The 14,772-nt window shown below is 37.3% G+C and overlaps 1 protein-coding gene across 1 annotated transcript in view; it reads right to left on the minus strand.

Annotated features, from left to right (window-relative positions):
* ddb1 (damage-specific DNA binding protein 1) overlaps window positions 1–7,118 on the minus strand; it is a 46,006-nt gene extending 38,888 nt beyond the window's left edge. The window contains exons 1-6 of the mRNA XM_040122400.1: window positions 6,903–7,118; window positions 2,937–3,085; window positions 1,823–1,939; window positions 1,218–1,439; window positions 802–916; window positions 30–127 (exon numbers count right to left, since the gene is read on the minus strand). Coding sequence (XP_039978334.1) covers window positions 30–127; window positions 802–916; window positions 1,218–1,439; window positions 1,823–1,939; window positions 2,937–3,085; window positions 6,903–6,963 — 762 coding nt within the window. The 5' untranslated portion in view covers window positions 6,964–7,118. The remainder of the gene's footprint in view (window positions 1–29; window positions 128–801; window positions 917–1,217; window positions 1,440–1,822; window positions 1,940–2,936; window positions 3,086–6,902) is intronic.
* Window positions 7,119–14,772: the final 7,654 nt, after the last annotated feature.

A 14,772-nucleotide genomic window follows, 5' to 3' on the forward strand; every position in this document is an offset into this window, starting at 1 on the left:
GAACACTATCGATTATTTGATGTCTTTACCTTGATAGTAGGAGGTGCGATGGCCAAGTATTTGTCTCCATTGTGGTAGGTGATGGACTCTTGTCCTATGATTATAGCTCCACCAAATGGTTCTGGCACTAAAATACAAGCACATAAGCAAGAGAGTCAGTGCTGAATCTGAACAATGTCAGACACAGACAATTTGTATATTCTAAACAGGTATACTACACATTTCAGTATGGCTATAACTAATAACATTTTATTATAATATATTATCAGTTTATCAATTACCTCTGTGTTTTCAATTAATCAATTACATCATTAATTGCCTCCACTCAGGCCTCTCTGGACGTTTTTGTTTGTTGAATACTTACGGAGGGTTCTGAGAGGGAAATCAAGCATCAAATATACAGTAAATATGTTTTCTATTGAGGATCAATGCTGTGCTGTGGTTTACAATGTTTTTAATAACTGAACCCATGTGCCACTGTTCATTACCAACCACAAGATAAAATCATGTCTGCACACTGATGTCCCTACCAATTAGTAAGTCAAGTTTACATTTCATGTCCAAATTTCTAAACCACCACTTTAGAACAGCTTGTTTTTGTTTGACTTACAGTTAGGACTTATTATTATCATCAGGTCTTAAGTAAAATAAGTAAAAATCAGATAGAAAACAATTGTACTACTAAAATCCAGGTAATAATCAGATGATGAAAATATCATTGGCAGTACTTTTTTCTGATGATTACTAATTGATTACTTGATTTACCATTTCAGTAATGTATACAGTATAAGCTCTTATTACCTGGGATGACCATTGATGCCTCAGCCTCCACATTCTCCTGTTTCCAGGGACCCTTGTTGAACTCCTTCTCCCTCAGAGAAACCTCATAGGTCTTCACATGGCGTCCCTGGGGGTCCTATGGTACACAACAGACAATGTTACACTTTTTTTTTTTTTTTTTTTTTAATGAATGAAGAAAATGCGCCATTAAGGCAAAAGTATAAACAAAATTAAACATCACCATCATCATCATCATCAGCCATTTAACTGCTGTTGCAAAATACTACAATAAAAAATGTTACTATGACTATGACCTTGAGATAAAACTGAACAATTCACACAATAACAGCAAAAGTCACACCTGACATTGAATTTACATACATAGTCTGTAATTAAACACAAAATCCTACATCCAAGCACTGCTTCTCCTACAGTACCTGGTAGATGAAGCAGACGGTTGGGGCCTGGCAGCCATACAGGAAGTGAACATCGATGACCTGCAGCTCCTCAAGTCTGATGTTGAAGGCCTTGAGCTCACGGTTGTCCCGGTCCAACGGGATCACCTTGAACAGCCCGTCATAAAGCCGCAGGCCAATCATGCGGCATTCTGGGTCTACAATTCCGATAATACCCGTTTCTGATGGACGTCCAATACGATCCTGAAAAACAGCATTTGGTTTGGAAACGTTTGAGGCAAGCAGCATACTGGTCTTCAGGCAAAAAAATCACATATGTTGTGTTCTCAGAATGCTGTGAATACAGTATAGCTAGTAAACCTTTTTCAGCTTTTATGCTTTAAAATGAATAATTTGTCATAAGCACACAGTGGGACTGCACATGGCGTTTGGCTGATTTAAAACAGTCTAACTGCAAATTGGTGCATTTAATGAAGGTTAATAAGAGAAATTTAAAATATAGGCTGTTCTTAGATTAAAAAAACACATTAAAAAAGTCGAACCGTCTGACATTCATGTTTATTGAGTAGATATAGATACAATACAGGGAATCCAAAGAGTTATATTTGCATTGATGTCTCACCCACCTGGACATTGCCGTGGGCACGGGTGATGATGTCAATGCTCTCCCCATTCTGTTTGTATTCTAGGATGCAGGCGTTGTACTTGGATGTGAGAATGAAGAGCAGGTCTTTGCTCTCACCCTGAACAGATGGGGGGGAAAAACACCAAAGTCAGCAGAGACCGAATATGCAGAGGCCTAATTTTAATTTCATTAAAATGGTTCAGTACAACAGGCTGTAGCATTGGTACGAGTCAGACATCTGATCAATCTCCACCATCCTAATTATTAGAGACAGGCTTTAAAAATGTATGGGATTACTGTCTTTTTCCCTTCAGGCAAGATTCACAAAAACCATTAACATTTGGGAGGTTTCTGCCCCCCCTCCATTTTTAACTTCACAAGTTAAGGTAGCCACATATAAAGTGGCAAATGCACCTGCCAGGGACAACATGGAATTTTATGCAACATTTGGGCTGTATTAACTATAAATTCAATTATTGATTATCTTTTTTTCAATTAATCATTTAATCTCTAACGCATTTTTTAAAAATGTGGAGAAAAAAAAAATTCCCCTCACAACTTTGCAGAGCCAAAGGGGATGTCTTCAAACATCTAACCAACAGTCCAAAAACCAACTTATCAATATATTCAGTTTACAGTGATGTATGAGATAGAAAAGCAGCAAATCATTTCATTTGAGAGGTTGAATAGGAGACTATTTGGCATTTTTCATTAGTTTTGCTTGAAAAACTGACTGAAACGATTAATCAATCATCAAAAATGGTTATTTCTCTGTCAATCGACTAATTAATTAATTTACCAATCTTTTGATCTTAATGCAATACCATTTTTTTACAACCTACTGGTGTTTACATATGTAATAAATTGCCATCTGCAAACAACACATAAAGATGACAAAGGAACAAAATAGACCATAAATCTGGGAAAAGTTTACTTTGAAGGTAGTCAATAAACTTGCCCACCGAGCAGCCAGAATCGAAAATAGATCTGATGAGTTAACCAGTGGTTTCAACAGCCCACCAACTAGTCTATTTTGAAAAACTTTTCACTTTGTTCCCAACTGCAAACACACAGACACACACAGACACAGACACAGACACACAAACGACACCTACTTTGGGCCGGAAGAGCTCCATGACAGCAATTTTTCCATACATGCCCACTTCTTTGACGGGCCTCAGCCCCTCCGCTGTGACCACATAGATCTCCAACCGTGTGTTTTTGGCTATGAGCAGGTTGAGGTCTTCCGCAGAGGTGAAGTGACCTGTAGACACATCAACATTTATATTATGTTATATAAACTGCTGCTAAGGTGAGAGCAGCAGGTGGAAAAGATGACAGCAAGATTGATCAAATCAAAATTAATCATTTTCTTTTACAAATATTTTTTTTAATACTGTGGCAATATTGCAGCATGATTATCGGTGCTTTTAAAAGGATATTTAGAGTACGACAGAAACTAACAACTATTTCACCTATTTATTATTGTATCAGCTATGACTTCAATTTACTTGGTCAGTCTATCAACAGTCAAAAATATTAAACTCCCATCACAAATTACCTGAGCTCTACCTGTGATGTATTACAAAAATACGGTTAAAAAACCCAATGTTTTTCATTCATAATAAGGTTCTATAGTATAATAACAATGTGAAAGAAAGAAAAGCAAGAAAATGTTGAGAAAATAACCAGAAGATAGTATTTTCTGTTGATTAAAAAAAACTGCAACATTTTATCATGGCCAAACAGGTTCAATTCACTCAGCTACAGCAATCAGATAAGTTCAGAAAATTGTATCACTTATTGATAAAAACGAGTTGATTCCAATGTAGAATACCACTGTAGTTTTGTTTGGTTTTTTTTGCTGTTATTCAAACAAAAAAAGCTGATTTAAGACATCAATTCAAGTCATCATTTAGACTCTGATGACTTATAATTGGCAGTTCTATTTTTTGGACATTTGAAGAAGCAACTGATGGATTAATCAACGGTGGAAATAACTTAACAGTTGCAGATTTTATACCTGTATATTCATCTGTAAAGGTCTGGGATTCTGGGAATTTAATCTACATCACCACGGTATGTTGTGAATTACAGGGAGGGCTGGCAGAGAAGCCTTTTCATACAGATATGGGGAAAGAAAGAGCGTCATCTTTGAGTCATATTATCACTATTAAGCGGAAAAATATTAAAAAGGAAGGTAGACACTGAGGATAAGAGTTATTTCATACTGTATGTGCCAAATAATAAGTTTAATGTCAGTGGCGGAAGAAGTACTCAGATCCTCTATTTTAGTCAAGGTACTAATACCACACTGTAAAAACACTCCATTACAAGTAAAAGTCCTGCACTGAAAAGGTTTCTTTAGTAACAGTATGTAAGTATAATCAGAGAAATGTTAAGTACAGTATTAAACGTACTCAATTTAGAAAATGGCCCCTGTGACTGTTACACTATTACACGGCTCCAGAGTGCATGTGTGGATGTGTGAAACCGGGCTCTGTGCTCCTCCGTTAGCAACACCACAACTTTAAAAACATATTTAAAATTAAGAGAACTATTGATTGCTTTTTCGTCAAGAAAAAAAAATACTGCAGTTTCCCTTAAACCTGTCCCCGGCCCTTAAAGGCCCAGCCAGGCCCGAGCTAACAACTCCACCACCTGTCTCCCTTGTACCCGGTATGATGCTGGTTTGTGCCAGGGCCCTGTTTCAGAAAGCAGGTTTAGTGAAAACTCTGAGTCTCTTAACCCTGTAATGAGTGAAACTCTGGGTTTTCCGTTCGTTCCAGAAACTGAGGTTGACTCTGTGAAACTAACTTGCTCGCTGGCAGGTTTTCTTCTGAAGAGCCTGAGTCTGTTTCCTTCTGCCGGACCTGAAGAAGCTGCCTGGCAAGGCGCTTCATTTCCTCATCTATACAGTCCATATGAAAGCGCATATAGGAGCACATTAATTTGCAGAAGTTTACATTAGGAGAAGATTAAAATCCTAACTGGACATTAGTTTGTTACCCAAGACCTCTCTCTACTAACGTTACCTCTTTAATGATCAGTCATCGATGTAAGGACAGAGGCAGTGGTCTCTTACAATCAAATATTACAAATCGTGGCTTCATCCTCAGGTCAGAATAAAACTTTTACACTGTCTTTATAACACTGTGACTCTGTGGACATTGAGGCAACTGTCAGGTTGTCAATCAGTTCCCTGCACTGAAACATTTACCAAGCATTAATCAGTGTGAAGTTTGAGCCACATAAGAAACTGATTTATAAATAATCATTTCTCACGGTGTGACTGATCGCACTGATGGGAAATTCCTATCATAATTATCATATCATAATGTGGATTATGTGATATATCTGAGTGAAGATGATTGTGGTGCGGCTGAAAAAAAACTTTAACATTTAAAAAGTGGACTAAATGTAGTTTAAAGGTGAGGTTTTGAATATAAGCTGCATATAGTCTGAACTTGTTTCAAATGTATTTCAGTTACTATATATTAAATTTATGACATATTGAAATATTGTCATTAACAGCAAATCACCAAAATCATTAGCTTACTGCTGGGTCAGACTATGAAGTTACAATCATAGATCTATAAAATTACTGTATGTCTTATCCGTTTAATCTATATTTTCATCTTCTGCTGCCAGCAGCACTTTTTTCCCCCATCACATTACATCTGAATAAATATATTTAAACCTTTAATCTAACAAACAGTAGGATTTCAGGACTTTAGCAGCCATTAAGGAAATTAAAGTCTGGTAAATAATGTGGTCTAGTGGACAGCGCTGTATAAAATTTAACAGTGTTCATTTATTAAATCTTTTTTCCAACTCAGGCTCTTTCCCTGCTGCTGTGTTTTCTTAAAAATAAATGTGCATTGCTACACATCCATCTCTCTAGTCCCACTGGATTAAATTGAACTCAGAGTGGACACACTAAGAGTTGACTGAAATAACTCAGATCCGCTGTTCTGGAACCAAAAATTCTGAGTTTCCCAACTCAGTGTTCATCCACTCAGAGTTCGGGCTTAGAGTTTGATAAACCTGCTTTCTGAAACAGGCCCAGCAGTCGGGATTTGTTTCACTACATTGGGTGGGTGACTGACCAATGCACCACTGAGAGCACATAATGCTTGGGTTAATAGAAACTTCTGGTTCAGTGATTCATTATTTCAAAATCGCTAGTAGGGCTGCAACTAACGATTATTTTCATTATTGATTAATCTGCCGATTACTAACTCATTTAATCGATCAATTGTTTGGTCTACAAAAAAAAACAAAAAAACAAAACACTCAGTTTCCTAGAACTCAAAGCGACATCAGCAAATGTCTTGTTTTGTCCGACCATCAGTCTACTATAATGTGAGACAAGAAGAAAAAAAAGCTGTAAAATGAAAAAGTTACATGCACCAGTACAACCTATGTAAAAAGGTAGTCTAGAGTCCCGTATTATATCATTATCTTATTATTACCCATGTGTTCATGCACATCTTCTTTACAGCAACGATTTATTGTTGTAGTTGTTAGTCCTTAAACAGGACTGCAACCAATGATTATCTTTATTATAGATTATTCTGCTACTTATTTTCTCGACTAATTGCCCATCACAGTTACACAGAGCTATCAAAAGACGAAACCAGCTTTTCTTATTTCCATGTCAGAAAAACACAGATTGGTAAATACGCTCTGCTTGCATGTGTCACACACTTTGGAGTAAATGAGGGGTAATAATACTGTATGTTATTAATGATAACGACTGTCACCAAAAATGAAACACATTTTGATCTGAAGATTAGCCAGATTGGGGACAACAGCTAACGTTAGACCCAACAGAAGAACCAGCGAAAGGTTCAGCGGATCGGACAGATAAGACGCGTGTGAGCCATGACTTGCATGTAGATAAGCAATGGCTAATGTGGCAAGTAAACATTTGATTTAGCAAAACAAAAGCTAGCGGCTGCTACAGGCCCGTCTGGGGCACTTTACTTGTGGCGCGGGATCTCAGCTAGCACGCAGGTGGCAAATGTTTCATCGCTGCACAACTGCAAGAAAAAAAACAACAAACAGCGGGTAATTACCTGTGATGCAGGCGTTCACTGCCGTCGGTTTCTGGGCTGTTACCACGTAGTTGTACGACATTTTTCACAACAACAAAAGACAAACACCAGAGTAGTGTTTTAATCTCACACAAGTGACAAAATCATTGATAATAAAATTCCCGGAAGTAGTTAGCTCTGCCGTTTAGGCATCGAGCATCGCAAGCTAACGGTAACTGAAGGGCGGTGGCTCGGAGGTGGAGCGCCCCCTGCGTTGCGGAGGACGGGTTCAACACTACTCGGTGTTTATATTCGTGTAATGATCTGTAGAATTAACTACACTAACTAAGTACATTTACTCAAGTACTGTACTCAAGTACAGTTTTAAGGTACTTGTACTTAACTTGAGTATTTCCTTTTCATGCAACTTCTACTCCGCTACATTTAAAAGAAAAATAATATACTTTTTACTCAACTACATTTAACTGACAGCTTTTGTTACTTTTTACTTTAGATTTTTTTTTGAATAAAAAATATAACAAATCCTTATAAAATATGATGCTCAACTGTATATAAAAGTGGAGCTCTGACAATTAGTGAATATTTAATGAATTAAAGTATATTGACAGAAAATTGATTGGTAATTATTTAAGTATTTAATTCATTTTTTCAAGCAAAGATGTCAAACATTTCATGGTTCCAGCTTATCAAATGTGAATATTTACTGATTTTCCTTTCAAGTATTTTAATCTTTTTTTTAAAATAAGTTTTAGGTTTGGACTATTGATTAGACAAGTTGCAGTCCTGCATAATATAGAGGAACATTAGCTTCACCTCAACTAACTACAGCAGTAAGATACTGCATACATATTTATGCATCTGTAATAATGAGTACTTTTACTTTAAGTACATTTTCTTGGTTATAATGACATACTCTTACTTTAGTAACATTTTATTCAGGAGTTTTGCTTGTAATGGAGAATTATATTAGGACTTTTACCTGTGTAATGGATCGGAATACTTCCCCCAACACAGTCAACAATTTAGGGAAATTCCTCATTCATAAAGCCAACTGTACAAAAGCAATTGCTTTAGTCACAGTCATTAAAACAAAATATTCTTACACCACTAAAAATTATGAATGGCCATTTTGTTCAAAAAAAATGTTAACCCTGTTTCACAAACTGGATAGAGCTTGGTCATATGGAAACTTAAAGCATCTTTCCAAAGGTGTTTCTAATAGAGGAAATTCTGACCCCTACTAAATAGCTTTGGGTGGTATTGCGAAGTGCCCCACGTGAATATATTAGTAGTAAGCAAGACAGTGTGCTGAAGGTTTTTTCATTTTTATTGAGGGAGCAAAAGTGCAAGACAGAACTTTTTCCAACTCAGCCCTCGCCCACTTCAAACCAGTGAGATGAGCTCAGACAGAACACACAGAGACACAAATCTCTCAATTGAAATAACTAAATGTGCTCTAAATGTGCTCTAACTAAATGTACTCTAACCATTTTGTGTTTATATGCACAGTGGGACCAGATCACTCACAGTAAGAAGCTGACTGAGAAAAAAGGATTTTCAGGGCCTTTAATGCCTTTTGAAACACTAATCCCAAATCAGGAATTACGCTCAATAGCCTATAATGACCTGTATGCCACAAGCAAAGTTTCCTTTGAGAGCAGTGACCCCTGCTGCCACACTACCACTATTACAGACTCAATATTACCTCAGATTTATCTGAATACAGTAGCTGGAGAAATTCTGCTGTGCATTTAGTAAGTAAAGAGTGAAACCAGTAAGATAGATTTCGATTTCTTACTTTAATCTAATTTTAAAAGCTAAACTTACAGCAATAGTTACCTGCTGTAGTGAAAAGCAAAGAAGGGTATGTGTAATTGCTCTTGAATAACTTTCATTGTTGAATATATGTTAATTTTTAAAAAAAAAAATCAGAATCTTGCAAAGGGACTGCAGATCAATCTGCAGGAAGACCATGCAACGGCAATGTAAGTTTAACCACTTAAACCGGAATCAAATCAATATTTAGTCTGACCACCCTTTGTCTTTAAAACAGCACCAGTTCCCCCAGGTGCACTTGCACACAGTTTTTCAAGGTATTTGGCAGGTAGGTTGTTCCAAGTATCTTGGAGAACCTGCCACAGTTCCTCTGTGGATTTAGGGGCCGTCTCAGTGTCTTCTGTGTCTTCATGTGATCCCAGACTGACTCCACAATGTTGAGATCAGGGCTGAACAGACATCTCCCTGATGGTATTACATGATGGTTAAGAATCTAAACATCTAAAGTGCCTAAAACTTTTGCACATTAGGGCACATTATATGTATATGAATAGTATGCCTCTGCAAAACACTCCTCTGCACTTTACTCAGTGTGCATTTGCTTATATAAGTTTTCTAAAACAGTAAATCTATCTGATTGTGTACAGATATTTTACATTTTTCTTATTAATATAAATGTGAGACTAATACTGACATGTAAAATTTACAAAATACAGTCACAGTAAATGAATCCAAACATAAATCCATTATAACCTGTAAGTGATTTACTGCTTTGCTTGAACAAACCTTCTGTTGTAAATCATTTTCAAGCCTCTCACCTCTTTGATTTGGGCAAAAACAACTCAAAAACAAAGTTTCCTGAAGCGGACAAAACGGTTCTTCATGACAGAGCCACGGCAATGCGCTAACGTTAATAATACTACATTTAAACCATCTCAGCAACTTTCACCTGTATTTATATTTTAATCAACTCATGTACTTATACCGAGCATTTCATTGTGGCATCAGAGCTAACCTGAGAGCCAGCTAACTCGGGGGCAGTACGGGTTTAACACTACAAGCAGAAGCACTGTATTACGTTGATTTATCATTTATTTTTTTTAATGGCGGCCTGAAACGCCTTTTTCTGTATCGTTTTAAAGTTACTGCTGCTCTGCCGGTCCGACGTCCTGAAATCTCAGACGGCACGTGAACGCACCGGCATGTGTAGCACCGTTGCCGTGGAAACGCGAACCGATTCGTCTCGAACGGGGAGAAAAAAAAAACAGCAACCGGCGCCCAAAACGGCAGCTAACGGCTAAACTAGTTAACGTTAGTCGATCATTTGTCTAGAATAATGGAGGCACCTGGAAACACTGCAGAGACAGACTTGAATATAAAATAACTGTCACCCGCGGAAATAACCTGGTAAGCTCGTTCAACGTTGGTTTGAGTGGCAAAAGTGATGCACTACCCATGCTAGCGAAGTAACGTCGCCTGCCTTAAATAATGTAACCGACGGCTAAAGTAACAGAGGTGTACTTTTAGGGTGTTTATGGATGTGCATTTTAACTTTCAGTTAGCCCAGTAAATAAATAAATAATAAAGAAGACGTTATCCAACCACGGTTCGAAGCAACAGTCCGGGAAAGGTCTGTTTTCGTGCCGCTTCCGACTTCTTCTCAGAGGAACACTGCAGTTTTTACGCCACTACAAATATTTGACAGCTTTAGCTACTGTGACTTTACAAACTAAGATTTTTGCGTACAAAACATATGAAAAGCCTATGTCGCTTTGTTATAGATTAGAGTACAAAAAGTATATGCAAGTACAGCTTTAACAGTTAGTCAATTAAATGATTCGTCAGCTGACTGAAATTTAATCAGCAACTATTTTGATCATGGTAAAAGTTAAAAACACCGAGCTTCAAAGCTTCTCAGAACTGATGATTCGCAACGTGTCCTTTTAATTATTTTTTAATAATTTAAATGTATTTTTAATAAGTTTCAGGTTTAGGGTATTGGTTGGACAAAACTGCTCTGTTTTTACAATTTTTGCTAAAAAATTTTAGTAGCCAATCAGTCAATTAATTGCGAGAATAATCAGCACATTAATCCATAATGAAAATAAGTATTAATTGCAGTCCTATACAAAATAGTGAAAAAAACTAGCTCCACCTCAAACAACTACAACAGTATAATCCTGCTTTTACATTCATACATAAATAATAATCTGATGATATACTGATATAATAGTATAACAGTCAAAGAGGCCATTTTTCTGCATTGAGTACTTTTACTTTTAATACTTTTAAGTACATTTTTGTAATTATAATGACATATATAACATTTTCAGCGTAGGCCTTTTCTTGTAATCAAGTGTTTCAACAGTGTGGTATAAGTACTTTTACTAAGGTAAAGGATCTAAATACTTCCTCCACTACTGATTTTAATTTGTGAATTATAGAGTATATTATTTATTAATGAACAGAATTGGGTTTACAGTGTGTTAACTGAATTGAACTGGTGCATTAATGTAGCTAGGCTTTGATTTGTTTATGTTTGTGTCATCTTTCCCTATTTTTAAATTTATGTTAGACTGTAAATATTTATTTAAATATCACTGTTGGATATCTCGTGGAATAAGAAGAAAGCTGCTTGTATTTTTGGTTTGTGTTCTTTATTAATGTGTCTCAATAATACCATGTGGCATGGTATTTACATCCAGTTTTCAAGTTTCACTTCACACTGCCATTTTCATTTTTCAGAAACATCAAACCAGACAACTGATCAATCATCACTAGGATTTGCAGCATACCAGTGGTTGAGACTCATGGGATATGTTTTTGACATAATGTCAAGTATAGGTTACCTGAATTGAACTGGTTTTACTGACTTTAATGTAATTCAATTCATTATTACATAGTTTACTATAAACATTGTATAGTAACTCTGTACTGGATATTAAATGACGCATATCATGATCAGGGACAAATCAACAATACTGGAAGACTATCTGAGGCTGAGAGGGTGTATGGATGATAATATCCACCTATTGTTACATATTCTGTTTCTTCTCTTTTTAGCAACGGAAAAAGGCAGACAGCTTCCAGAGTTTTCTGCGGGTTGAGGTGGATGGAATGGTGCTGGGAGAGTCCAACAAGAAGCAGTTCGACCCTCTGGAACAGCATGTTGACTACAACTTTACCTGCAGCTTCGACTGCCCCAATGACGCTGAGGCTCTCAGTAATATGGCCCATAAACCGATCATATGTAAGTTAAGTTTGAAGAGGTATCTCTGTGCCCTGATAGCTCTCATAACTGACAGTTGAGCTAAGCAGTGTATGACACAGGTTTTATTAACATCTAGGGACACTCTGGCTCTTCTTTAAACTTTCATCAATTCTTGTTGTTGCCGTGACTCCCTGAAAATTTGTCGCCTGTGTCTCCTTGATACCCGCACTTAGCTTAGCTGATTATGTCCACGTGATACACCAACAGGGAATGGCACACATCCTAAAAAAATAGTAGAATACTTCCATCAAGGACATCAGGGGAGTGAATTTATAATGCTGATATACTGTTTAGTATAATGTTTCATATTGCTGGCTTGCAACCTGTGCTAGGCAGCAGGTTTTAAGTTCAAATGTTATACAAGTTATAATATTTTTACTTTTGCTGCAATTTTGTTGTCAGTTAATGGCAATACTGTTGATAGCCTAATTGGTAGGTTTGTCAACCATCTGCAGATATCCTACCTGGACACAGCAGGTCCGGTCCTAATGAATCACTGCCAGAAAATTGAGAATAGTGACAAGTCTACTGCAGCTTAAACTGAAACAATTATTCCTAATCATTGTAATAACACTGGCGGTAATTTGCTGAGTGGTGAACGGAAACAGAAGAAGGCCTGGGGTCTTCATACCTGTCTGTATAGCCCGCAGTACTCACAGTTTTTAATTAATTTGTTGTGGTCAGTGACGGTGACAGAGGTCCTGCCTGAGGAGAAGAAAGTTGAGGCAAAGACAGCAGTGCTGGGCCAAGCTGTGGTCGACCTGCTGCCGCTGCTGCAAGGTACAGCTGTGTACTTTAGAAATTATATGTTTTTATATTATAAGACAAACTGGTGTATCTCCCCAAATGTGAGCTGCTTTCTGTGGAGGTCAGAACAGCAGAACCTGATGTCAAAGAGCTTTCCGTACAGGGCAGGACTCTCTGTTGGAATGATTTTCTCCTCTGTTTTCAGGTCAGTGCAGCTTCTCATCCACTGTCCCACTGAATCCAGTCACCAGCCCCCCATCCAAAGAGTCCTCCCAGGTTGATTGCTTAATAACTCTGTAATAATATCAGTCAGTTATTGTTACGGGCAGGGGCATAGGTGCAACAAATAACAAAGAGGTCACATATTCTGTATTTTTGCAGTTTACACAAGTGTGTAAGTGCAATTACAGTTTATAGCAGAAAGGTACACATGGCACTTTAATTTACACTTACATCTATATGTTGACAAGAGATCATTGCACGTGCTTGATTTACTCACTAATGAGATGTGCTGGTACTATATTTTTGACAACTTTCATACTGTTGTTGCTAGGAAAATAAGGTGTTGTTCCTAGTTTTATTACCACTTTTTTTTCTGAGTTCTGTTTTGGAATTTTGCCTGCTAATTTTGAGTTGTGTAGTCTGGCTGAAAGGCCTGGTGAATTACCATCTGGGCTAAAAGGGCAGCTGACCAGGGGAGCCCAGACCCTAAAGGCCCCACAAGCCCAAACTCATTTTGTGTCATCTGTTTTCTGGTACTTTAATTAATTGTACAGTTGTTAAAGAATCTGAACATCTAAAGTAGAATATCAGCTAAGGCAGACCCTGCAGTATTAGCTTGAGGTATCATAGTGTCACTGTTGGTGTGGCATTGCTTATATACTGTAGGTGGAACGGATTTACTGATGCCAATTCAGAGTACGGCATTGATATGAGTCGAAAATAGGAAGAGAAAAATGCATCCAGTTTTGCATGATAAGGGTGCCTGGATGAACATGATTATTTTTAAAAAAAATTATTTCTAGTTTTGTTTTTTTCAAACAGTTTGAACTGTTTGTTTGCTAATATCAGCTGCATCTAATCAGTGTCCCATCTCATCACAGTTTTTGTGAAGAAAATGAGCACTATGTTGTGTTGTCTTCATTAGAAAGGCAGCACTAGATTAGAATCATTATAATCTAACAAATTTAAGACAAGGGAACCCGTTAAATAGGCCACTTTTGAATCAAAATACTTATACGTGTTAAATTTTTAAGACATTATTTCATCTAGTGTGTAAGGTGGACATTTGATTTTTCTGAAGGCTTCTGGGTCTCAACAAGGCTATGGTGAACTGAAACTTTAGTTATAGTCATTCTTATATGTCCTTGACAAATATTCCACCACTGTGTGTCAAACCTGCGCTCAAAATAGAGTATCTTTAAATATGGCCAGTTTATAGGCTAAAAGAATAAAATCAGTCAATATTTTCTCAGCAGTGTTTGGAAAAGCACTGGAGCATTTTACAGTCCTTAACCTATTTATGACATTTACAGACAATCTAATTAAACAGTTTATGAATAAAAAATGAATGTGCCTCATTATTTGACTCCCTTTAGCGGTCGACACTGGATGTGTGTGTCAGTGTGTCAGCTCCAGTTCTGTCTGAGGCTGAACTGTTAGCCTCCAACCTGCTGAAGGTAACTGTAGAGACAGCCTACTCCGTCCCTGAGGCATGGATGCTGCTGTCTGGCCCTTCTCCCACTCCCTCCACGTACACTGCTGCCCTGGAGGTCCCACTTACTGCAGATGTGAGTGTTACACTGTGCTTCTCATGTAGCTTCTTTAAGATATTTTAATGAACAGGACCAATGGCGATCATATAAAATATCTTTTGTACAGTTTTAGGCAAGTGTACCCTTCCAAGAAAAAAAGGAGGGAACTTCTAACCCTTCATGATCTAAGTTTGCCATGCTGCAGAATAGTACTATCAGTGTTAAATCAGAATATAATAGGAAAACCATGATGCCCCATTAAGATAAACTTCAAATATGAATCTTTCCAGGATGAAGAATTTTAGCACTGTGGCTATTCTCTTCCTCTCACTTCCAGAAAGAT

Source organism: Xiphias gladius, chromosome 1 (genome assembly GCF_016859285.1).
Source record: "Xiphias gladius isolate SHS-SW01 ecotype Sanya breed wild chromosome 1, ASM1685928v1, whole genome shotgun sequence".
Lineage (NCBI taxonomy): Eukaryota > Metazoa > Chordata > Actinopteri > Istiophoriformes > Xiphiidae > Xiphias > Xiphias gladius.